The sequence below is a fragment of the Lactuca saligna genome, chromosome 5 (assembly GCF_052625555.1).
Source record: "Lactuca saligna cultivar CGN05327 chromosome 5, ASM5262555v1, whole genome shotgun sequence".
Taxonomy (NCBI): domain Eukaryota; kingdom Viridiplantae; phylum Streptophyta; class Magnoliopsida; order Asterales; family Asteraceae; genus Lactuca; species Lactuca saligna.
This window is the reverse complement of record NC_136421.1, coordinates 154,829,285-154,853,515: the sequence shown is the minus strand read 5'-3', so window position 1 is coordinate 154,853,515 and position 24,231 is coordinate 154,829,285. Positions and strand designations below refer to the sequence as shown.

Genomic DNA, 24,231 nt, shown 5'->3' with positions numbered 1-24,231 from the left:
GTAAGCACTCATGAACGTTGCAGCAAACATTTGCTTATGTCTAATACTCTTTTAGACAATCCACACACCAATTCACGACAGTCTTCATTCATATCTACTTCCAACATATGAACGACTGTGGCCCGTTTGAATAATTAGATTATTCTTAATAAACTCAATTATTCTGGAAGTCAAAACATGCAAAGTGAAACACAAGAATAATACTAATCCCATATGGCCTCAAACCTTTGAGTATAAACAAAACACGTTTTATTTATCAGCACCATATCGATTACTCATTATTTGTCGTTTCGGGTAATCAACTTCTTACTTGAATTATTACACTTGTCCCATGCTCCTAGCATGCACACAATGTTTACCTATGGTTCTTACTTTTGTGAAATAGACAAATTGAACACATTTCCAATCATTCTCATTTTACAACTCCAAATCCATTTTCTTAAGTGTAAGAATATCAAATTCTTGTTACTTATAGAATATACTAGATTCTAACACTTTATGCAACGATCCTTTTGTAATGTCACTACACCAAAGTCTCAAAGACTATTGCCAATGATATTACAAAGTCCTCTATCGGAGATTGTTACAAGACAATTCCTTAGATACGATGTCTCTCACTCAAAGCACATTCCTTTGAACATCCTTTTGCATAAAGGTTTCTAATCTAGTCATAGATTTCCAATATTTACTTCCCAATATGGACACGCTTCCATATTTTCCATATGACAACTAATTTCTTAATAGAATCTTTTCTATTCATCATAATGTCAATATGGTCCATTAATACCATGCTTCTAACTACTCACAAGCAACCAATCCACGTCGAACTTTGGATTGTTCTTTGACAGTTGTTTAATTATTTTAGTCAAAACCGATTCTAGTCCCTTTTCCCTCTAAATGCGCTAGACATTTGGAAAATTTTAGAATGGTCAAACATTTAAGCATTTGCAATCGATCCTATACCCGAAGCGTATGGGACACGATGCACAATGTTTTATTTGCTATGTTCTCAAAATTCGAATTGTGAAGAGGAATGTCGTAATCATAATCGAAATTTTAAGAACACACTATGTACCTTTGACTAAATTTATTAACATTCCACAACCTAATCCTTTAGATTTGAAATGAAGCATAATATTCTCTCCCTTAATTATAGCAAAACAACCTTTCAACTCTTACAACTTTGCAAAGTATGACTCTTGTTTTCTATAATTAATATTGCCAACTATGCAATACTTGCCTTAATAATCATACAATCATAACATTTATGCTCCCACTATCATGATGATTATTATAAAACATAACATTTATGCTCCCACTAGCTTCGACATGTATTCATAAACATCTTAACTTTCAGAAAAACAATACTTATTGAATTTCTTAAGTTCATGTTTCTAATACTTAGTGCTTTGATAATCTTTTATCAAGGCTTCTTGAACTTATACACTTTTGCCTTAGATAGTTCATATGTGTGTCTTAACAATTAAGACTAATTGCCAAACTTCACAATTCAAATTATGGAAAGGGATGCCGTAACCATGATCGAATTCGAGAATGCAATTTTACAATCACTATCTTTTAAAATCTTTCTTAGTGAAAGCATTTTCTCACAATCATTTTCATGAAGGAGGAAATCTTATGACACTTAGATTTAAACGGTGTATGGGTTCCTATCCATGTGAATTTGTTAAAACCAAAGTTTACGACAAATTCAAACTCATATGGATCGAACTTTCTTAATCTTGATTTCTTGCCTTATGGTAGCACAGCTGCCCACCACGTCTTCCAAGTAGTTAAGTAGCTCACCTTTTCCTATCAATGTACTTTCCATTGATCAAGGTCCTTGCCTTTTATGCATTCAAATGAGAACTCACAGGACTCACATGCATAATTAACTCGATTGGATTGGCACAGAAACAAAATAATGTCTTCACGATAGGTTGTAAACCTCAACTCGTGTGCTAGTGATGATCAATAAGGTTTATTTGATTTGTTCTTGAAACCTTTCAAGACCATTGAGACTCCCACTGACTCCTTGACATATAAGATTCTCTTGTCAATAAACATTTGTTGACAACCAAATATTCAAGAGTTAGTGTAGCTTTTATCAAAACACTTCATAAATTGGTCTTAGTTGGTCTCTGTCTTATCCACGACATCACAACTTTCCACAATTGATGAATGTTATAAACCTTCTTAATACTATTCACTCAATTTCACAATCTTGACTTTAAGACTTGTTTTGGAGCGAAGTATGATAGACTTCTTGATTTAACCATTTCTTCAATCCTTGATTCCTCTTCTTAAACATACAATTGTACTAAGACTCACTTAGAGGATCAATTGAGATATGGTTCTTAATCATTAAGACCTATCATAAAGCATAAAAGGTACTCTCCCTTCTTCTTAGAATGGAGAAACTCTTATCTTTCTGCCTACTTGATTCTTCTTATTCGTTTTGCTATTGATCTAAACCCTTTAATCAATTCAAAATTACACCTATCCTTATAAGTATAATCATATTTACTAAACCTTTAGTAAATCATGACGAATATCTTTGTTACTCTTATGGTGAACTTAATCAACACGCAACTTTGTGTGCTTGATTTCCTAGTTCTTCACTTGACACTTTGTCAATGAATTAGTCCAATTATCAAATATGAAATTTCTCATTCATCGTGCATCCACGTTGCATGATTCCAAGTTTCTGTCCAATTGAAACTTGGGCGATGAGAAACTCTTCCTATTTGGTAAATTCTTGACATTTCCATAAATAACATAACTAAGAATCACATCCATTCATTGTAGAAATATTCAAACATAAATTTTCATAACGATTTCATTGCAAGGAAATAAACAAAAAAATAAGTGAATCAAACAAAATTTATTTTATTTATAAAAGCAGCGGAAAAACATTTGTCCTTACAATGCAAAATCTATTGAAAACTATGTAAAAGGAAAATTTCTAACAACTCTATCATAACTATCTAAGCTCAAAATCCAATCTTCAAGTCCATGCGATCGAGATCCATCTCTTGTGATTAGATTCATCTTGCTCTCTTATCAAGCTTCCTTTCTTTTCACCGATCCTGCAAAACATTCAAATGAAATCTTATCACATCATGTATTAAGAATCAATGAATAGGAACTTAACGGAGTTAGATAGTGGATTTTACCTGAAGCGTAGTCATACTTTTAACTCTCCCATCTCTTAGATCTCTTAGGTAAATAGGGCAGCTTCGTCTCCAATGCCCCTTCTCTCGGCAATAAAAGCAAATTGACTCTTTTTGGAATAGGACATGGAACTACTTCAGACATCGCCTTTCTCTTATGATAAATCTTTTCAATCATAGCATGTCTTTCGTTGCCATTGTCTATATCCATAGAGGTCTCGAAGGCAGATTCACCAATCAACTTTGCTTTTCTATTGCGCCAAAACATTGCTGATTCAGCAGCAATAAGCATATAGGTGAGATCTATAAGGGTCACGTCGCGGTTCATCATATAGTATTCTCTTACGAACTCACTATATGAGTTAGGAAGTGATTGATGAACCCAATCAACAGCCATCTCTTCACCGACAACGAATCCCATCATTCTTAACCTATCAATGTGTGACTTCATCCCTAAGACGTGTGCACACACCGACTTGCCCTCTTTATGTTTACTTGCCAAAAGGGCTTGAGTGATATTGAACTTTTCAATTTTACAACCTTGTGGGTTAGGGAGAATAATTGGAGGAGGAGGAGGAGGAAGTGAAGCATGATTTCTTGTTCCTCGATCGTATCGTGGAATATCATCTTCATGTGGAATGCTTGTTCCACGGGATTTGAGAAGACCATAGTTGTCGAACTTTGACATCGGGAGAAAAACGAATTCAAGTTAGTTGATTGATTGAGTCCTTGGTAAATCACCCAAATGAAATTCCAAGGCTAGGACCCAACACAATATCCTACAACTCGGGAGAGGGATGCCGTAACCCAAATTGCAGAACATTTGAAGGTAAGTGAATGACGATTCACTAGTTTCCATCATGAAAAACGAAAAAGAAATTTGAGTTTTAAATCTATGAAAACTCCTAGATCCTTTGAGATTCATTGAACATTTCAAGGACATGTTTAAATCTCGATATGCCCCTCTAGTTTGTGACTGGGATGCCGAGGATCACAAAGCGGGTGTGAATAACCATGCAAACTACATGGTGCCCTCATATGTTACAATCACCTATTCGATGTGCCGGTAAACCACACACGCTCCACCGAACTATGACAAAAATTGAGTCACCCTTTGCTACCTTTGCTTAGAACCATTTAGTGTGCCGGTAAACCACACACGCTCCACTAACGTCTTCGCAAGGGCACAAAGTGTAATTTCATGGAATTGCATCAATTCACTTTTGCCTAAGTAACTAAGATTGGGAATTTGAAAAACATTTAGTTACTTTGTATTTCATTATACTTATAATGGAAGGTTTCGTCCTATCCTACCCGTTCGGCTAACGACCTTCCACTAGTCAAGAGTGCGGTAGGTAAGAGTGGATACCCATTCAATTGCCATTTTATAGGCAATTTCCTCAAACACCCCTTATAGACCAACTTCGTGAATGAGGCCTACTAACGGCAAGACTGACTTTTACTCATACATATATATAATGTTAAACTTTTAATGTTATATATATATAGTATAGGATGTATTTTACACTTTTAAAATACTATGTGGTTAACTTTAACAATTACACTTTTAATTCAATTAAATGGTTAACCTAAACTTTTATGGATTTATTAAATCTCTTTTAATTATACTCCTTAATTAATTAATAAAACCATAAGGGTGTGATTTGAACTTTTCAAAACATTACTAGGGTTTTAGAATTTAACATTTCTAATTAAAGCTTTTAATCAACTTTTAAATTCCAAAACTTGAGGGCAAGTTTTGAAACCTTTTTCAAAACATTAGGGTTTTAACTATTTAAATTTCAAAACTCCAAAACTTTTGGGTTCAAATTTAAACTATAAAACCTAAAGGGGAAAATATGAAACCTTTCATAACAATAGGGATCAAATAATTTTAAATTAACATTTAATCACATAATTATCCATATTTGATTTGTTTAATGATTTCTTGCAAAACAATTTATCAATTTACTCAAAATAATTAATCAATTATCTTATAAGGAAACAATTATCTTGTTAATTGATAATTATCTTTAATTAGATCAAGAATATAGTCATATATATCATAAAATCGGATTTATATTGATCTAACATGATAAGGTAACTATCCAAATGCAAAAACAGCAAGAAATCCCAAGATAAGCATTATCTGACGCTCGAACTCGCCGAGTACCACACTGTACTCGCCGAGTACACTGTGGTACTCGCCGAGTTCCTCAGCCATAAAGCCCAAAAAATGATTTTCCAGTTATACAATGCATCAATACAATTGAAACCAAGCTAGGCTTTGATACCACTGATGGGTTTTGGTCATAAGACATCCTATGTGCTCATACAAACCCTAATTCTTGGATCTAGGTTTCTCTATTGTACATGCTTTGAATCCAAGACTATAAACCCTAATTCTAACATATGGAAATTGATATTAACATATAACTAGGTTTAAGAACATACCTTGATTGTTATGTAGCAATAACAATCTCAATTCCTCCTTGAATTGGCTTCGGAAGGCTTAGAGTCACAAGTGTCACTCCTCTAATGGATTACAAACACCAAGAGCAAATGGAGAAGGTATAAAGAGAGAGGTGAGAGGTTAGAATTCGTATCTAGGACCTCTTGGGAAGGGATACACGAATTCATGACCCTAGGGGTGTTTATATAGGTGTAGAGATAGGGTTTCAGTCATTATCCTTATCTAGTTGATTATCCATTAAGCAACCAATAAGATAATCCTTGAATCCTTATCATACTCGATTTCTAAGGCTTTCCAACCTTAAATTCGAACACCATATAAATAAGATAATCCTTACCTTATTTTGTAATTATCACATAATTACAAATCAGCCCCTCTAGTTTAATTAATTACATTTGATCACAAAACTAATTCTTAATTAATTATTGACCAATATTAATTAAACAAATATGATTTCTCCTTTAATATATTATTCTTATAACATATTAATAAATCATATTATCCTCTCTCTCTTTATTCATTTCTCCAATTAAGTTGCTTTGGTGAAGGCAACCCAAAAGGACCATGCACCATCGGGTCAAGTACATACCAAAATAGTTATGGACTTAGACACTAATCCAACATTAACATACATCTTTCCCAACCAAGTTCTTTCAAATACGATGCATACTTGAAAATCGATTCAGTGAATTCACCCACTGACCTATACATCATTAAAATAACACTAAAAATCGCAAACCCAAAATCTTGAAATTTCATAGACCCATATGTATTGATCAATGCAATAGGAATAAATAATCAAGAATATCGATAAGAATAGAACATGATTATGTAAAACACATCTACACTGAATGGAAAAGTATAAAAAAAATTATAACAAATAAAAAGCACTTCAATCGATCTCAATCAGACTCTCTCTAACCATTCACTATGCCAAAATTGAAACCTTTAATTGGATTCCATATTACCATTCACTTAGAAAAAACAAACTTGCATACAATCAGTTCGTGTAGGAGTTAAATATCCAGACTAACCTTTACTCCTTGTGTAAACTTGCAAAAAAGGTGAAAATTAAGTTGCGACTGCCTGATATCTTTGAGTTGAGAAAGATAAAAACCTGTAGGTATAGAGAAAGGGTGAGGAAATAGCCGATGGTGGTTGTGGAGGAGAAGGCAATGTCTATAAAAGCAGTAAATGGAGAGAGGGATAGAGATGACTAAACCGAAATTGCCCAAAATCGGCTACTAACTTGTAGGGAATAATATTTGGTATTGAATGTAATTGAAATTAATTGAATGGGTGAGAAAAAATTCGGTGAGTAGGTGGAAAAACGGCACGTGTCATGTTGCTTGAGTATAAGATGGACACCTGGCATTTAAGAGATGTTTTTATTAAGCATATATATATATATATATATATATATATATATATATATATATATATATATATATATATATATATTGAGTTCCGTTGAGAACTTATAGTTTACCGAGAACGCGAGAACTAAAAGTGCAACATTAGATCAAAATTAATTCATTAAGGGCGTAAACATTTTACCTATCTCATTTAATGTTTAATCTTTGTGTTAGAAATATTAATAAAAATATCTAAAAATTAACATAATTAATTTAATTTTCGGAGTTTGTTTTTAAAAAATCGTAATTTTCGTTTTTTTATAATGCATATTTTTTAATTTTTTTAAGAAAACGTGAATTTGAAAAAAAAATACTTTTAAAATGGTAATGTTTTTAAAACAGTAAACTAAAAAATAAAAATAAACAATAAAAAATAAATAAATAAAAAAAAACTAGATTATTTTGAAATATCTATAATTTTTTAACCAAAAAAATCAACATTTTAGGTGTATATACACATATATTTTCTAGTGCTTATATGCATATTTTTTATACTATAATATTCATAATTAAATCATAAAAAACTCATTTTTATTACTAATCTATAAGCACAATTATACAAATATTTTATTCAATATAAAATTTAATATACAAAAAAAAATGTTATGAAATTTCAAGGCCTTTTCATGTCTTCGTGTGAATATTTACATATTTTCTTTAATTTATCATTTTTCACGTGTTCAATATTTTTCAAAAATTATTCCAAATCCACATGAAAATAATAATAATAAATGATTAATTAAGAACACTCATATATATATATAAGGTTAGGTTATTTTGTTTTTAGTAAGTATTGTGTGCCAGAATGCACAGATCTTGACCATTGGATGAAATATAATCAAAAGTCGTGATCTGAGGGTCTATGATAGTAGAATACGATAACATGTACCATATAATCACACAAATTTGAGCATAAGGACATTTTAGTCAATTAAACTATATTAAAAAAGGAAATTTTCGAATTTTTAGGGATAATTAATTCCTTTATTTTTAAAAATCTGAATATTTTAAATTAATTTAAAATTAAAAATCCGATTTTATTCTGCTAGAATGATATAATGTTAACCATAAACTAGTAAATATATTTTTTGATTTTATTATGTTAGAATGACATAATGTCAACTATAAACTAGTTAATACATTGTGAAAGAATACACAAAATCGATTCTTGAACTAATAATATATCAAATAATTACATTGTATGATTGTGATTTATTGAATAATAACAAACATTCTGAAAGAATAACAAGTATAATTCTTATAAAATAATAACATTCTTAAACAATGAGCGTGATCATTCTTTAGTTCATTCTTCAAGCCTTTCCCATCAGGTCTTCAAGCCATTTCTATCAGAAATTCATTGCCAAGTAATTTGTAGTGATACACTTATGTTTGCATTCTTATATGAAAAAAAAAATAAAGAATAAATTCATTCTTAGAAAACAATCATTGTAAAAGAATAAAATTAAAGCTTCCCTGCCTTTTTTGGTTGTTTAGATCTGATCAATTTGCTGGATTACAAGTGACGAATATTTCCCTTCTTCATTCTGAAAGAATAGTAGCCTTCTTCAAACTAAAGCCCTCTTTATTCTAAAAGAATATTGCCCTTATTCTGAAAGAATTTCTAGGTTTACATTCATTTGGTAAAAAAAAACAAGTTATATTACTGTTGCTCCTCTAGAAACACCCATTACTTCATTTAATACTAGTATTGCACCTGTTAAATTCAAACATAACTAGTAATGCATCCAAAATTGTAATAGAATGAGTAAGAATAGAGTAAGAAAATGAACATAAATACTTCTTTAAGGGACATATAATGCATAAAAAATCCAATAACAAAACAATCCCACATTTCAAAATGGAAAAATATGCAGTATATTTGGAAAAAACAACATATTAGTATCATGTTTTCCCCATCTCTAGGTTTAAAAACTCCCCCAAATTTCATGGTGTTATTGAAAAACATAGATGAAGAGCAATTACCTAGATTTATAGCCTGCCAAATCCAGTGAATACTTTACCCACCTTCAAAGTAAATAAACGTTCGCAGGTTTGACTTTTAAACTAATTTTGACTTTTATGGTTAAATTGCAGGAATATCTGCTCAAATCATCCCGATTGAGTTCCAAATCCGAGTCGTTCTTCAAAGCAATTGTGAGTGATTCACAACTACCCAATAGAGCATGAGTGCGAACCCGATTCCTTGACCTTTCGCTCAGAATCAGTCAATCACAAACCCGATGCGAATCAAGACAACCACATCCAACTAATTCATTGTATTTCAATCAATACCAAACACGATTTAAGATCCGAATTTGACCCTGATTTTAATAAATACCAAACACGATTCAAGATTCGAATTTGACACGATTCAGGGTGTCGTAGTTGGGGAAGGAAGTCGTAGAAGCAGCAGTCATGCACTGTTGGAGGCACAATCGATGGTGTAAGAAGCATCAGGTCTTCATTAGGATTTTATGTCCTCTTTGGTGGGTTGACGAATTGTAGGGTTCATGAATTGGTCGTGGGTAGATTTTAAGGGTGGTTCGGAATGGGGGGTTTTAGGGTTAGGGATGTTGGTTTTATACGGTTTAACTAATTAAGGAGAGATTAAATGAATTATTTTTTACCATAATTAGATATACTAATTACCATTATACCCTTTTTAAATTTATTTAATGATTTATTATTTCCTAAATTCCTATTGGTGCATTCATGCACATAATAGTGTGTGTGTGTGTGTCTATATATATATATATATATATATATATATATATATATATATATATATATATATATATATATATATATAAACACATTTGTAACATCATATTTATTGGATACTTTTATTATTATTTTGAGCTATTATAATTGTATATAAAGATTAGACTTATGCATGCTATGATTTAAATATTTACACATTCAAGAGTTTCTAACATATGGTTATTAATATGTAATGTCTTTTTATTTTCCTCTTATCTATACACATTATAACTATATTAGTAGTATAAAAGTAAGTTGGGATAGAAAAAATCATGTGTTTGAAGAGATTTTTGATTTTAAAGATGAAGTGTCGAAACAATGAGTTTTATCGCATCAATGGTTATTACAACACAATTTGTTTTACGGGATAATAATGTTTATGTATACCAAATGTATGTTGATTTCTATATATTTTTGTATGATTTATAAGGGTTTAATAAGTTTTGTTGATATAAATGTTATAGTAGATGTTGTAGAAGTTTTATATAATTAAAAGTTATAGTTTTTTCCCATACTAGTTATTATTCGTTATATTAGATATTAGCACGCATTTTTATACAATCTACACAAATTAATACGTTTGATATAAAATTTACACAACTTAAACGGTTTATAAAATTATCAATTTATAGTTGAAATAACCAATGATAGAAAACCATGGTTGTTCATAAAACAAACATGGTAACTATATGTTTTGTTTTGCTTCTAACATTGGTTTTTCATATATAAACAATAAATTAAAGTTTGTTAAAATTTATTATTTTAATTAAATAATTAAATGCCCGCCCAACGCACGGGGATTCGCCTTGTAATGTGATATTCACATGTGATTGTATCTTTTAAGATTCAAATGTGAAAATCACAAGAAATTAAAAAAAATATATCGAAGAACTTCCACACAAAATGCATGTGTGCATATAGACGTAATTCATATGTGATTCATTTGTAATTTACATGTGAATCACATGTACTACATATGTGGTTCACTTATGATTTACATGTAAATCACATGTGATTCATATGTGAATTACATGTGACTTACATGTGAATCACATGTGATTCATATGTGAATTACATGTGAATCACATGTGATTCATATGTGAATTACATGTTATTTACATTTAAATCACATGTAATTCATATGTTTTCACTTATGATTTAAATGTGAATCGCATTTAATTCATATGTGAATTACGTGTGATTTATATGTGAATCACATGTGATTCATATGTGAATTACATGTGAATCACATGTGAATTACATGTGATTAAATGTGAATCACATGTAATTCATATATGTTCACTCGTGATTTACATGTGATTCATATGTGAATTACATGTCATTTTTATGTGCATCACATGTAATTCATACGTGATATTCATATGTGCTCACTTGTGAATGTGCATTACATGTAATTTACATATGAATCACATGTAATTCATATGTGATTCATGTGTGATTTACATATAAACTAAATTTTAGTGCTTTTAAAGATGATCAAATAAATATCTTACTGTGAACAAACAGGGAAACAGGATGATTGTTTCAACAAAGCAATCAAACACATAGCTCTTGTAGTAAAAATAATAATTTTAGGTGATATGTGAATATATCATGTATTCTTAACATGTTAATATACCACATTATATTCACGTGTGAATATACGATATATATATATATATATATATATATATATATATATATATATATATATATAAGAATTTCAAGTGAATTTATCTCTATAAAATATTTGATATCTCATTTATTTTTCTATATCTAGAAAAATAAATTCACTTAATTTTGTAATTTCGAATGCAATAACATAAAGAAAAGTGTGACTTACAAATAGTCGTAGAAATTAAGCTACAAGAGTTTATGCTTCTTGGCTACTGACATAACAATTCTAAAACATGAATCCTAAAAGCTACCTAGTAACAAAAATCAAATGCACAATCAAAAGCTCAAGCTATATCATAATACACACTTTATAATCCATCCAAATACTCTCATTTATAAGCGTAGAACCCTAGATAAAAAAGTCTATGTGCCAAAAGATGACTATATTAGGGAAATTGAACGCAAAAATAAAGGAAACAGTAGTAAGGCCAAATTTATAAAACATTTAGGACTTAAAGCAGAAAGCCTCATTTCCCAAATTTTCTCTATTATAACTTCTTTCTACGTTAAGTATAAAAGAAACACTCATATAAAGTTTACCAGATTAAGTCACATTCCCATTAAGCCCGATAAAAGCATCAGAATTTTTTTATAGATGATTAATGCTCTAGAAAGAGAATAACAAGTTTAATCACACCGTCTAATGAACCATTTAGCGTTTGAAATTGTAAGTTTTGTAGTCTTCCCCTCTTTCTTTTCGGTGTTGTAATATATATATATATATATATATATATATATATATATATATATATATATATATATATATATATATATATATATATATATATATATATATATATATATATATATCAGTTAATGATAGTGCTACATGTTATATAACTTTTGAGTTATGGTGGTTAATAACTATTCATTAAAAAAATATAAATATTTTTAGCCCCTATTATAATATATATATATATATATATATATATATATATATATATATATATATATATATATATATATATATATATATATGCTCAAATGCTTTTCATATCTACTATGTAATATAGTGCACCAATAATAATTTAGTAAAAATTCACTTATTATTTAATCAAATAAAGATAGATATTAAATTATTTCATGCTGATAAAAAAAAGACATACAAATGTTTACAGATATTGCACAATAATTATTAAAAAACGTTATGGTTATTGATATTATTGAAATATGTAAAAGATACATTAAAATCTATAAATATGTAAAATCATTAAAGCATCTCTTTATACACAATATTTTTTGTTTTATTAGTTGAACGACATTCTTTATCACATATGAGTACCTTCAAAATGATAGATAATTACATTAGTATAATTTGACAAAAGATTGATAGGTAAAACGTTAGGGATAAGACATTTAACTTTTTTCTGTTTCTTGAAGAAAATGAATCGTCACTTGAATGCATCACTTTGTTTTAGTGTTAATGTTCTTATAAAAGTTAAATATAAATATATAGCCATATTGACAGTTTTTTTTTTTATTATTTTATATGAGGAAATTAATAATTATTATGGGACAACATTAGTGAAAAAATAAATGTTTGAAATATTTTTGGAGGGAAAAATCGGGATCATTAAAAAAATTTATATAAGGAAAATACAAATTTAGGTTTGGTAAAATTATGTATGAAATTATTGACGAATATTATTTTGAACAAAATTGTATTTTGTAAGGTATAATAATATGTTAAAATTCGAAATATGTATAGTTTTTGTGTAAATTTATAAATTTTATTATTACTATATAAAGACAAAGTAGGTTGGTATGTTATACAAAATAAAAAAATTTAATCACTTTGTTTTAGTGTTAATGTTGCTTATAAAATCGATATATATATATATATATATATATATATATATATATATATATATATATATATATATATATATATATATATATATATATATATATATATATATATATATATATATAGACACACACACATATATATTGGTAAGTTTTATTATTTTATATGAGGCAAATAATAATTATAAGGGAACAACATTATCTAAAAATAAATCCTTGAAATATTTTTGGATGGGAAATCCGGTCATCGGGATCACTAAAAAAATTTATATATGAAAAACAAAATTTTAAATTGGGTTTGAAACTGTGGATGAAATTAATGACGAATAAATTAATAGGTTACAATTAAATCCAATTTTGGAAAGTTTCAATTTGATAAAAGAAACGCGTAAGTTATCAAAATAATTTTTTTTATGGATATAAGAAAAATACAAATTTAAATTTGATAAAGGAACGCTTAGAAATAAATGCTTGAAATATTTTTGGAAAGAAAAAATCAAGATCATTAAAATAGTTTATATAAGGGAAATACAATTTTAAATTGGGTGAAATTATAGATGAAAGTAATGACGATTAAATTGGTAGGTTACAATCGGAATCCGATTTTGGAAAGTTTGAATTTGATAAAGGAAATGTGTAAGTCGTCAAAATATAAAATTTTAAACATTGGGAAATATATAAAAAAAAATACATATAAAGTTATAAATAGTCAGCACAATAAAAATATAAGATAAAACAAAATAAAAAAATTATATCTTAATAAATAAGAATCATTTTGTCACATATTATTTTCTCATTCATTTTGTCACATGACAATTTTTGGTATTTTTGAATTATTTATTTTTCACTTGCCATTATTCTATGTTTTTTCATTTATTTAAAAATGTTACTTAATTATATTGTTATATAAGTATAAGCATTCTAATTAGACGTTCCTTCCATAATAAGATACTTAATTTGAACCTATATTGACAACCAATATACCATTTTGTCACTGCATTAAATATTAAGAACTATTTTATTTATTCAAGTAAATTCATAGAGTATAATTTGTGGAATGTTAAATTTTATATGAATTTTGATTTTAGTATATCATCAATGTAAATTCTTTTCTAAATTATGATTGGTTTATTTTAAATCGGTTATGAATATAAGTGCTAAGGACTTTGCATGAGACTTGGCGTAACTTTGAATAATATTGGTATATCATGTAATTTGGTATATATCTTTCAATTAAATGAAACATCAAATAATGGCATTTCATTACTATTGTGATAATTTAGTTTATATATTACATTTTTACTAATGTTAACGGTCTTATTTTTTTTTCTAATAACCGTAACGCTTTTACTAATTGTACATTTTACAAATCTCCTAATATCTCATATTTTTTTTGATCTAACTTTATAATTTTTCATAACTATGCTATTTTCAAGATTGACTGTCTTAAATACGGAATTTTGTTCACTGATTTCGACCAAAAAGGGTTTCCTATGACCGATATATGACCTTTCAAGGACATGGACATACTAGGGAAAAATGTTGAAATAAAAGCTTTGGCTTTTACATAAAAAAACACATACACACATTGCTAGTAACTAAATATGTTAAAAACAAAATAGAAATTACAATGCACTTTGTATTCACTGAACACAGTTACAACAACTCAAAAAGAAATTTAGAAACTGCAATTCAAAACATTATAGATTAAAGTCAAAATACATTGCTATTAACTAAATATGTTAAAAACCAAGAATTATGGGCAAATATATCAAATTAATAGAAGTGTAATATTGATAATTAAAAACATAAAAGGGTAAATGCTAGTTTTTAATCATCAACTATCGTGCAATCCAAACAATCTCAGAAAAAATTAATTACATAAGACACACATACATACATACATTCAATCAAAAATCACTATGCTTTCTAATGGGCATATTATCAAACATGTAGAGTGCAACATCAAATGAAAGGTTAAAAAGACAAAAGTAAAAGATTGAAAAACTAATACTAACATTTATAATCAAGATTATTCATGCATTCAAAGATCACAGTCAAATACAACACTAATGAGAATCAAAAAATCAAATACAATTAATAAAAATTAAGAACATTATATTAAAGAATGAACCTGGATGATGAACGTGATGCTGCAAAGGGTGATGCTTTTTGAACGTGATGCTACAAAGGGTCTAAAGAAAACATAATATACCAACAGTAGCATATGATTTATACATCACTTTCAATAATGATTATGGAAAGGAAATCAAATTTCGAATTCTTTGATTATTTGAAATTGAGCAATAGTATCTCGTAATCTTGTAGATACGTTTAATGTAATAGATATGAATTGAAAGAATATATACGAAATGTGATAGTTAAGAACATGATTTTAATTAGGAAGGAACGAAATTACTTTCAAAAATTATGATGATGTTTAAATGAGTTGAACACATTACTTTTATAAATGATATTAACATTAAATCAATTAGTCAAACTTTCAAATTTAATCAATATTAATTTGCACTAAAAGAAATGGGGGCATTAGAGGCGACACCTTTAGCAGTAACGCCTAGCATTAGCGGGGACATGTGATTGACGCGTTACATGTCGCCGCTAATGCTAGGCGTCATCGTTAAAGGTGTCACCGCTAATAGTCACATAATAGCGATCCACGTCAAACGAGCCCCATCCATTCGATTTGTTTTCAATCGTAGGGTTTAAATGGAGCAAGAAAAGGTGTTGACTTTTCCCTCCAAGTGTTCGCCGCTAATGCCTCCGCGTCGCCGCTAATGCCTCAACGTCGCCGCTAATAAACGCCACCGCTAAAGTCCTTTACAGATAACCCTCCCTTCCAGCTTCCTTTCTATTCCTTTCTATGTATCGTGTTTTGTCTGTGAAATCTCCCAGCCGACTCAATTTCGTTCGACGATCAATCGCGTCCAGCCATCATTCCTGCCACAAGACCGCCAACACCGCTGACCCAGCCTCCATTCTGTCAATTTTGTCGAAGACTCGTATCACCAGCGATGACGAATCATACTATCGGCGATGAGGAAGTAAAACCGGCAACCATAGGTGGTTTTTGCCTTCTTCTCCATCGTTTTTTTTTTGTTTTAATTTTCTTCTCCTACTGATTTAAGAGTGATATTTTTGCAACCCTTGTAGATTTTTTCAATCTCTTGCGGGTTTTTTTGTTTTCTGCCGGAATTTAGCCTGAAAAAACTTGATTGTTGGAAAGTTGTGTCAATACGTCATCACCACCATTCTCCACTAGATTGCACAACCAGGTTCCTTTATAACTTATGTATTTTGTATTTATATTATGTGTATGTACATATGTATTTCTATGTGTTTTTATATGTATGTATAATGTATGTATATTTGTAATGTATGTATAAATGCATGTATATATGGTGAAAACAGAAAAATTGTATATATGTTTATGTACGTGTGTTCGTTTGCCGTATGTGTATATAAATTTGTATGTATAAGTTAATATGTTTATATGTGTATATTTGTTTACCATTAATGATTGAAATGTATGTATAAGTGTATTTTAATATGTTAATTTTTACCATTTGTGATTGAAATGTATGTGTAAGTATTTTAAAATATGTTAAATTTTACCATTTGTGATTGAAATGTACGTGTAAGTGTATTTTAATATGTTAATTTTTACCATTTGTAATTGAAATGTATGTATAAGTTTTTTTTTAATATGTTAATTTTTTACAATTTATATGTATATGTAATATGTGTATGTATTGTATGCAATTTGGAAACTAGAATGCTATAATGAAAAAAATGAAAAAAAAAACAAAAAAACAAAGTAGGATGCTATAATGGAAAGTATTATTTTTTATATATGTATTTGTATGTATAGAAAATTACATATGTAGTTTGTGTATTTGTATGTCATTTGGAAACTATAATGTTATAGATGAAAAAAAAAGTAGGGTGCCATAATAGAAAGTGTATTATTTTTGTATATGTAAGTCACATTATGATATATTTATTACCTCTAGTGGGCTTTGGTCGTGACTAATATTTTTAATTATATTTTTTAGTTGAGCTTCCTAAAAAAAGAAGAGGCCTAGCAAAAAACATCCAACTATCAAAGCTGATACAGGCAAATAAGGGAAAGCCCGTAGATTTGGATTTCGATAGAGAGCACACATATTCCCCTGTCGGGAACCGTGGTAATTGGTTTACCCGTGAGATTGGGAGGTATATGTGGATGAACATCCTTTGAACGTATCTGGTTGGGAGAATGTTTCCCCCGCTTTAAGGAATGCCACAGTCGTGCATCTAAAGGTAACTTAGATATTATTTTAAGTTTAATTGTGATTGATATTTAGTTAACTAACTTTTTTTTCTTTGTAGAATAAGTTTGATTTGGATAAGGTTAACTTGGATCCCGAGCGTGCTCAGTTGTTGCAGAGCATTGATGTGACTTTACAAAGAGTTTATAGAGGCCGAAAAAATAAAGTGCATACTTATTTTCAGAATGTCGGGGGGCTTACAGATATCCCAAGGGCATTAGCCAACCCCCGATGGTATGTCACGTGGAAATTGGGCACAAGCAGTTGAACATTTTCAAACGACGGAATTTTTAAAGGGTTCGGCATCAAACAAAGGAGTCCATGTACAACAAGTAGTTGTAAACAGAGGGGGGTCATGCTCGTATAGCAATGCATGTTTCAAAAAAGTAAGCTATGATATATTTAATTGTTTATTTAAATTATAATTAATCTAACTTTTAATGTTAAATAGGACATCACTCGAATTGAAGCATTTCGTAAGGCTAATACTGATCGTCAATGAGTATTTAGTAGTCCTGCAGTCGAGCAACAATATGTAAGTGGTTAATTTGTATTTTTATATAAGTGTTTATATCGTCAAGGGGTATTTTTTAATCTAATTATAATGATATTTATCATTTTTTTGAAAACACAGAATGCTTTATTCCTTGAGATCAGTCAACAAACTCAAGCTTCTTCACAAGCCATCAATTTAACACCAAAGGATACACAAAATTGTTTTGAAAGAATATTGGGTGTTCGACGAGGCCACATCAGAGGAATCGGGTGTAAACCTTCTATAGTTGTGTCGATGTACGATCAGGAACAACCACTGACACAGCCACCGCCACAATCACAGGTAAGAAAACTATTTAATTAATTTTGGTAATTGTTTCAAATGTTGATAGTTGTTGGTTTAGTAATAGTTTCAAATATTGGTAATTGTTAGTTTGATAATAGTTTAAATGTTGGTAATTGTTAGTTTTGGTTATAGTTTGATATATTGGTATTTTGTAGTTTGGTAATTGTTAGTTTATGAAAGTTCAATATTATAATATGTTATATGCAATATGTGTAGTTTGGTAATTGTTAGTATATGAAAGTACAATGCTATAATGGTATTTTGTAGTTTGGTAATTGTTAGTTATAGTAAAACGTCATAATGTGTTATATGCAATATGTGTAATTTGGTAATTGTTAGTTTATGTGGAATATATATTTTGTATATAGAATGTTATAATGTTGGTTTAACTTATAAGACTATGTTGTTTTATTTGTAGTTAGAAATGATTCAAACAATGTTAAAAGATTCGGAATGTAGTGCGGCACTTGAAGATTGGTTTCGTTCGTTGCCACAACGAAATAAACCGGAGGAGACGAGGAGAGCGATGATGACGAGTAGCTAGTTGTAGGATATTTGTATGTTTTGTTTGTGTAAGTATTTTAGACTAGTATTTTCGATATTTTGTATTATGTTAAATTGGATGAGTATTTTAAACGGATGTTAGATTAATATTTTCGAATGGAATGGTGGGATTAGCTTAATTAATATCATAATAATTTTTATACTTTTTATGTAGTTTTTTTAAATTTTAAATGTGAAATAACAAAAAAAATAAATAAATAAATACCGATAGCGATGATGCCTTTAGTGGCGGCATCCTATTGTTAGCGGCGACCACTGTTATTACCGACGACATTTAGATTATCAGCGACAACGTTTTAGCAACGACACGTCGCCGCTAATATTATTAGCAGCGACACATGCCACTTTTAGCGGTGATGACTGTCGTCGGTAATACTCTATTTTCTTGTAGTTTTGATTTAATTTAATTTTAGGATGACATCATCCAAATAATATAAAGGTTGAAATTAATAAAAAAACACAATGAATGATCTTGATCTTTGAAGATGATGTCGTAAGCTTTATATTTTAATATATATAAAGATTACTAAAATTTGTTGTATTAACTACTACTACAAGAACCGAAGAGAGATATTTCGATTGTAAAACCTACTCCCTTTTTGATTCACATCTAGGGCATGAAGAAATTAATGCGGCCAAAGGCATAAAAACGCGAAGATGGGGTCGATTATATCAGCAACATGCCGGATGCGATTCTTGTTTTGATTCTTTCACGTCTTTCATCCACAGAAGAAGCAATTCGAAGCAGCATTTTGTCCAGACGATGGAGGTTTTTGTGGACTGCACTTCCCTCTCTAGAAATAAACCTACCCTGCAGAGAAGAATTCAAAAAAAACGAATTCAAAGAGTTTGTGTATTGGGTTTTAGCAAGCAAAACCGTAGATTTGGATAGTTTTCGTCTATGTTGTGAGAATTTATACAGTATGTCAACAGTTGAAAGGTGGATTCATATGGCAGTTACGAGAAACGTCAAACATCTTAACTTGACATTTTTCCCTAAGGAGAAGACCAAAGCTATCGAGTTGCCCCATTGTCTGGTGACATGCAGTTCGTTGGAGGTATTAAAGTTGGAGTGGGTCAGCAGTCCTGGTCTATCTTTGCCTAAGTTTAAGGGGTTTCCAGCACTTCGGGTGCGTTTAGTTGCGGAAAAATGGACCGTTTTTCGGAAAAAAATTCCAAGAAAAATAAGAATTTTGAAAACGCGTTTAGTTCGTCTATTTTTCTAAATTTTTCACGGAAAATGAAAATTTTCCGTTTTCTAAAATTACAAAGAAGATAGAAATTTTTGGAAAACTGATAATCATTGTTTTCCACATTATTCTAATTTCAAAATTTTTCTAAAATATAAACACACACCCACTCCCACCCCATCCACCTCTATCTACCCCCACCTTAACACCCCCACCCACCCACACACACCCACCCGCACAGACACGCCAACCCACAAACACACACACACCCACTCACCAACCCACAAACACACACACACATACATACTCATCCACTCACACACCCACTCAAAAACACACACACACACACATACATACACACACACACACACCAACCCACAAACACACACACCCATCCACTCACAAACACACACATACATACCCACCCACACATACACACACACCAACCCACAAACACACACACACATACATACCCATCCACTCACACACCCACTCACAAACACACACATACATACACACACCCACATACACACACACACACCCACAAACACACACACACATACATACCCACCAACACACCCACACACACACACACACCCACACAAACACACTCACACACTCACACACATACCCACCCACAAACACACACACACACACACAAACCCACACCTACCCCCACCCCCATCCTCACAGAAACACACCCCCCCCACACACACACAAACCCACACCTACCCCCACAAACACACACTCGCACACCCACCCACCCAACCTCACCACAACAAGCACCGACCTACCATCACCATCACCACCACCACTACCACTAACTCGTCACTAGCACCACCACCATCGTCATCGCCGCCATTACCACCACTGGCACAATTGCCACCGCCACCACCATCGCCTGTCAGCACCACCACGGTCGCCGACCCGCTACCGTCACCTCCCCCACCCACACCCTACCACCGCTACCGTTTTCTAAAAATGAAAACCGATAGAAAAATACACATCTAAACACGTTTTCTAATTTTCTAAAACTGGAAATGAAAAATGAATAAATTTTAACTAAACATGTTTTCTAAATTTTTCAATGAAAAATGAAAACGGAAAACGAAAATCAAAAAGGGAAAACAAAAAACGGAAAATGAAAATTGTTTTTCCATAACTAAACGCAACCTTAGGGTTCTTGTTTTGAACTGGGTTGACTTATTGGACGACAGAGTTTTGGTAGAAGGTTTTCTCCAAAGTTGCCCATCACTCGAGGATCTGAGTTTGTCGGACTGCAAGCTACACAAACTTGATCTTCTTTGTATTTCATGTCCGAAGCTCAAGCGGCTGAGTATTAACTGTGAAAATAGGGACTGCTGTGACATTAAAATTTCTTGCCCAAAACTGGTGGATTTGAATTTGACAGGTTCTATGGCTTGTAATGTTTTCTGTGACCGTTTAGACTCCTTGAAGAAAGTTGTTAATGACCCTGTATCGGGCAGGAGCAATATTGTACCTGTGTTGTTTCATGGAAATTCTCATGTCAAATCTTTGAGGGTGCACCTTTACTTCTTGTGTGAGGTAACTTTCAGCTAAATTTTCTTCATTTTGGTTCAAATTTTTTTTTAGGGTAGTTTCTGCAATATGTGGAAATTCCATTTGCAACCAATTGCTCAGCATGACCCTTCTCAATCTACGGTTTTTCTTTTCAAATTTGGTATTTAAATTATATATATTCCTTACAAAGTTTCTAGAAAGGAGTAGGATAACTGGAGATGCCTGAATGTATCATTGGTTTTCATTAAAATTTTATCATTTGAGTACCTATTTAATTATTACCATGAATGAAGAATACCTTCAAACCCTTACTTTTTGTCATTATTGTAGTGCTTTAAATCTGCATGTGATCTGGCTCTACCTAATCTGAAGACTTTGGTGCTAACCACAACAATGGGTGCTTTTACCATCAATGAACTCATCCGAATTCTCAAAAATTGTCCCAAATTGGAGTCACTCAATCTGACCATTAAAAAGGTATTCGCATATTAAATGGTATTTTTAATTTTTTTAATGCATCACACTCTTTAAGCAGATGGGCTCACTTTCACACTTTTCTAGGTGTCATATATATTTTTTTAAATTCATGATATAAGCATAGATGTGGGAATTTCGGTCTTTTCTTTACCTATAAGAGCATTGGGTATGGGTCACGTTATAACGCCTAAGTCATATGCCATCTCATCCATAACACCACCATAACACCAAGGGGGAATGGTGTTCCCCATGTTGTAACATATTAAGAAGTAGAGAGAGAAAGGGAAAGAGAGAAAGAAAAAAGATTTGATTGAATTAAATATTGGTAATTGTATGTTGTATATCAATTAAAAGAACGCGTACAAGAGGAATATATAGATAACACAATTACATTCTAGACCCTGAACTATAACTATGTTATTAATATCTGACTAATATTCCCCCGCAAGCTAAGGCCGGGTAAAGACCTGTAGCTTGGATCGTAACCCTTCAAACCTCTGTGAAGATAACGGTTTAGTGAAAATATCAGCAATCTGATCATTAGTAGAGATAAATTGAACTAAGAGTTTCTTCACGGCAACCTTCTCTCTAACAAAGTGAAAATCAATCTCAACATGCTTCGTGCGAGCATGGAACATAGGATTGGCAGACAGTTAAGTAGCACCAAGATTATCACAATATAAGATCGGTGCTTTAGTAACCGGGATGCATAGCTCTCGTAATAAGGTTTCAAGCCAGGTAACTTCAACAACAATATCAGCTAGGGCTTTATATTCAGCCTCGGTGGATGACTGAGAGACAGTCTTTTGTTTCCTTGCTGACCAAGAAACTAAATTCGAACCAAGATATATAGCATATCCCCCGGTGGATCGACGGTCATCCGGGCAACCAGCCCAATCAGCGTCTGAGAAAGCAGTAACCAGAGGAGATTGCGCATCTCCATAAGCATGAATAGTGGTGTCAGGAGATGGTGTAAGATGAAGACCAAAAGCCCTTAAGATACCGAAGAATCCGTTTAACAGCAGACCAATGATTAGTAGTTGGAGAATGCATGAGTTGACAGACTTTGTTGACGGCATAGGTGATGTCGGGTCTGGTAGGGTGATATATTGTAGAGAGCCAACTACTTGACGATACTGTACATGATTCTCAAAGAGTGGGCTGTGACCAACAGAAAGAGAAGCACCAGTAGGAAGTGGAGTACTGGTCGGCTTGGCATCGGTAAGACCTGCATGCTGTAAAATATCCAAGACACATTGTTGTTGAGACAAGAAAAGACTAGTGCCATGATAAGCAACTTTGACACCAAGAAAATACGAGAGAGCTCCCATGTCTTGAAGAGAAAAAGTCTGACTTAGGGTGGTTACTATGTTCTCAATAGCACCAAGGTTGTTACCTATAATGATGATATCATCAACATAAACTAACATATAAATTTTTGTACCCGAATCTGAGAGTATAAAGAGGGAGGGGTCCGTGTGAGACCCTTTAAAACCAAGAGCATGAAGAGCCCGAGATAGCCGATGAAACCAAGCACGTGGGGCTTGCTTAAGACCATATAGGGATTTATGTAGTAAGCAAACATGGTTGGGTTTGTGTGGATCAACAAATCTAGGAGGTTGGCGTAAATAGACAGTCTCATTAAGATCACCATGAAGAAAGGAGTTTTTAACATCCAGTTGACGGAGGGGCCATTTTTTGGACACAACTAAGGACAGAACTACCCGTACAGTAGTAAACTTGACAACTGGGCTGAATGTCTCATGAAAATCAATACCGGGTTGCTGATGAAACCCCTTGGCTACGAGACGCGCTTGGTAACGTGTTATAGTACCAGCGTGGTCTCGTTTAATTTTGTAAACCCATTTGCAGTCGACAATATTAAGATTAGGTGAGTGTGGCACAAGTGTCGATGTGCCATTGCGTAGTAGGGCTTCATATTCATCAGCCATGGCTTTTTTCCAGTGTGGATGTTTAGCAGT

General features: G+C 31.5%; 1 protein-coding gene across 1 annotated transcript; it reads left to right on the top strand.

The window, feature by feature from the left end:
- Nucleotides 1-19,720: 19,720 nt before the first annotated feature.
- LOC145045863 (putative FBD-associated F-box protein At5g56560) lies at nucleotides 19,721-21,940 on the top strand. The gene is made up of 3 exons (XM_078994162.1): nucleotides 19,721-20,087; nucleotides 21,642-21,796; nucleotides 21,845-21,940. The coding sequence occupies exons 1-3, from the start codon at nucleotides 19,721-19,723 to the stop codon at nucleotides 21,938-21,940; spliced, it is 618 nt and encodes a 205-aa protein (XP_078850288.1).
- The last annotated feature ends 2,291 nt before the right edge of the window (nucleotides 21,941-24,231 follow it).

Coding starts and splice junctions, on each gene's coding strand:
- LOC145045863 (XM_078994162.1), top strand. CDS start 19,721: ATGCCGGATGCGATTCTTGTTTTGATTCTTTCACGTCTTTCATCCACA. Junction 20,088..21,641: donor CCATTGTCTGGTGACATGCA/GTTCGTTGGAGG, acceptor TGAATTTGACAG/GTTCTATGGCTTGTAATGTT. Junction 21,797..21,844: donor ACCTTTACTTCTTGTGTGAG/GTAACTTTCAGC, acceptor ATTTTTTTTTAG/GGTAGTTTCTGCAATATGTG.